This window comes from Brachyhypopomus gauderio, chromosome 15 (assembly GCF_052324685.1).
Source record: "Brachyhypopomus gauderio isolate BG-103 chromosome 15, BGAUD_0.2, whole genome shotgun sequence".
NCBI lineage: Eukaryota > Metazoa > Chordata > Actinopteri > Gymnotiformes > Hypopomidae > Brachyhypopomus > Brachyhypopomus gauderio.
The window spans coordinates 1,714,358-1,716,576 of NC_135225.1; the positions used below are offsets into that span (position 1 = coordinate 1,714,358).

Sequence of the window (2,219 nt, forward strand, 5' to 3'; positions counted from 1 at the left end):
TTGTGACCGGCGGGTCGTGGGTTCGATTCCCAGACAGGCCATGACTGAGGTGCCCTTGAGCAAGGCACCTAACCACAACTGCTCCCCGGGCGCCGGGCTAGGGCTGCCCACCGCTCTGGGCACGTGTGATCCGCAGCCCCCTAGTAATCACTAGTGTGTGTGTGTGTGTGTGTGTGTGTGTGTTCTAACTGCACAGATGGGTTAAAAGCGGAGGACAAATTTCAATTGCGGTGTAAAAATCACAATTGACAAAATACGGCACATTTACATTGCACATTTACAAGTCAAGTTTGGATTAAGATGTTTAAAGTCCATAAACACAAAGTTTTGTAATGCACAATTATAATGTGTTATAGCTATAATAATACACACCTCAATTCGTGTTCATTAAAGAAACATTTCTTCCGTGGTTACCCGATATTAATGAATGACAACTAACAAAGAAAAGGAATAACAAAGCCATCCACAGGTCACCGTGGCAACATCGCACCTGAAAAGGATCCCAGTTCATTTGAAGTTCGTCCCGTAAAGACCTCCCAGACTGCAGCTTGACGGGTCTGCCTTGAGGTGCGTTGGAGGTCTTCTGCTTTTTCTGCACTTCAAAGTTGAAGTCATCCTCGGGCTCCTCTTTCTCCACCTTAAAGAGCCGTTTACTGGACGATGGCGTCTCGTCCGCCGTGGCCCCCGCCGTGGCCGTACTGCCGTCGAATGTCACGGCCGTGCTAACGGGCTGCTTCTGTCAGTGAAGTTATTTCTGACATTATATGATCCGCAGGAGCTCAATTTATAAAAGCACATAAAATAGCTCTTTTAAGAATTTCAGAAGAAGCTTTATAAACATCTTTTTGGAACACAGATTTCATGCGTTAAATTGATCATTTTTTATGGAGTCTAAGAGCATATTGGTCCTCTCAAACCCTGTAAGATATGGAACATTACCTCCTCACCACCCAGAGGCTGCAGTGAGGTCCCTGGGTGAAAGACGACATCCTTCTCCTCAACAGCCTCCTTCACTTTAAGGGCCCTTGGCGCTCTAGGCTTCCTTACAGTTTTAGGTTTTGACTCTTTGGGCTTGGCTACTCGTTTAGTAACCGGTTTCTTCTCAGCCGTCCCATCCGTCTTTCCCCTGCCCCGTCCTCTCCTCGGTTCTTTCGGTTCTGGGAGCCATTCTTCTCGGTCATCTTCACTCCCCGACCTACAGACGTGGATGACAGTTTAGTTTCTATTTCCTGTCAATGATCACGTTCACAATTAGTGCCAGTTAACATCTGGTAATGTCACGTCTGGTTAAACCAAAGCAGCCAGGAGTGGTCACGTCTCATCACGCAGGTGAGATGATTGGTGATGAAGACCACACTCACCCTTCCTCCTCCTCCTCCGACGTCTCTTCCTTATAAACCTTTGCCGTCCGTGTCCTGCGAATCATGATCGTGAACTATCCGGGTCCAGCATCAAGACACGCTGTGGTTCTGACTCGGGTGGTGTATATAACCCCGTGAAGATGTTCCTCTAACCCGTGAAGATGTCTGTGGTCTCTGGGACTCCTGTTCAAATCGAGCGCCTAAACTCCAGCCGGTTAAGGGCCGAAGGACCTGCTGCTGTGAGGAGATGTCTCTCTAGGATGTTCTCGTCTTATGAAGCAGATCCACACGCTTGATCTCGGTGCTCTGGAGAAACGTTTGGGTGTTTTATTCTTCATGTAGTTAATAAGCGCCCTTCTCTCCTGTGCGCGGCCACGTTTGTGTGAATGAACACAGAAACCGTGTCGCGCTTGGTTTTTTTCAAAATAAAAGTTTCCAACTTTTAAACTTAAACATCAACAGTTTTCGAATTATTATTATTATAAAGGCTAAAATACGAATTCTCAATAGATTACATTTTTCAAATATGGCAAATTAGTCCCGTTTATGCAAAATAATAGCACACAACAAGAAAAGATGTGGTGGAAGACACATGTACATGACCAAAACAATAGTTACAGCAATGAACTAGGAGGCTACAAAATGACAGAACCTAACAGACACGCTCACGTTCCCATAGAGAGCGGCTGCTCCTGGCAGCACAAAACACGTGGCCATTTCTGGTGATGACTGACATCCCCTGTCCTGGGCAGTGTGGAGGCAGTTGCACAGCTTTTCATCGTGGCCTGTCCCAGGCAGGCTGACCTCTGGCCCTGCTGGATGGCTAATACAAACACCTCGGGTGTCCAAAGCTCATGG

The 2,219-nt window shown here is 47.0% G+C and overlaps 1 protein-coding gene across 3 annotated transcripts in view; it reads right to left on the bottom strand.

Annotated features, from left to right (window-relative positions):
* Nucleotides 1–1,796, bottom strand: part of srbd1 (S1 RNA binding domain 1) — a 46,745-nt gene extending 44,949 nt beyond the window's left edge. Inside the window, exons 1-3 of one of the 3 annotated variants that reach the window (XM_076974926.1) lie at nucleotides 1,362–1,796; nucleotides 940–1,195; nucleotides 491–733 (exon numbers count right to left, since the gene is read on the bottom strand). In XM_076974926.1, the coding sequence (XP_076831041.1) occupies nucleotides 491–733; nucleotides 940–1,195; nucleotides 1,362–1,426 (564 nt within the window). In that variant the 5' untranslated portion in view covers nucleotides 1,427–1,796. Of the gene's footprint in view, nucleotides 1–490; nucleotides 737–939; nucleotides 1,196–1,361 lie in introns of all 3 variants that reach the window. The other 2 variants (XM_076974925.1, XM_076974927.1) reach the window with 2 other exon arrangements.
* Between the last annotated feature and the right edge of the window lie 423 nt (nucleotides 1,797–2,219).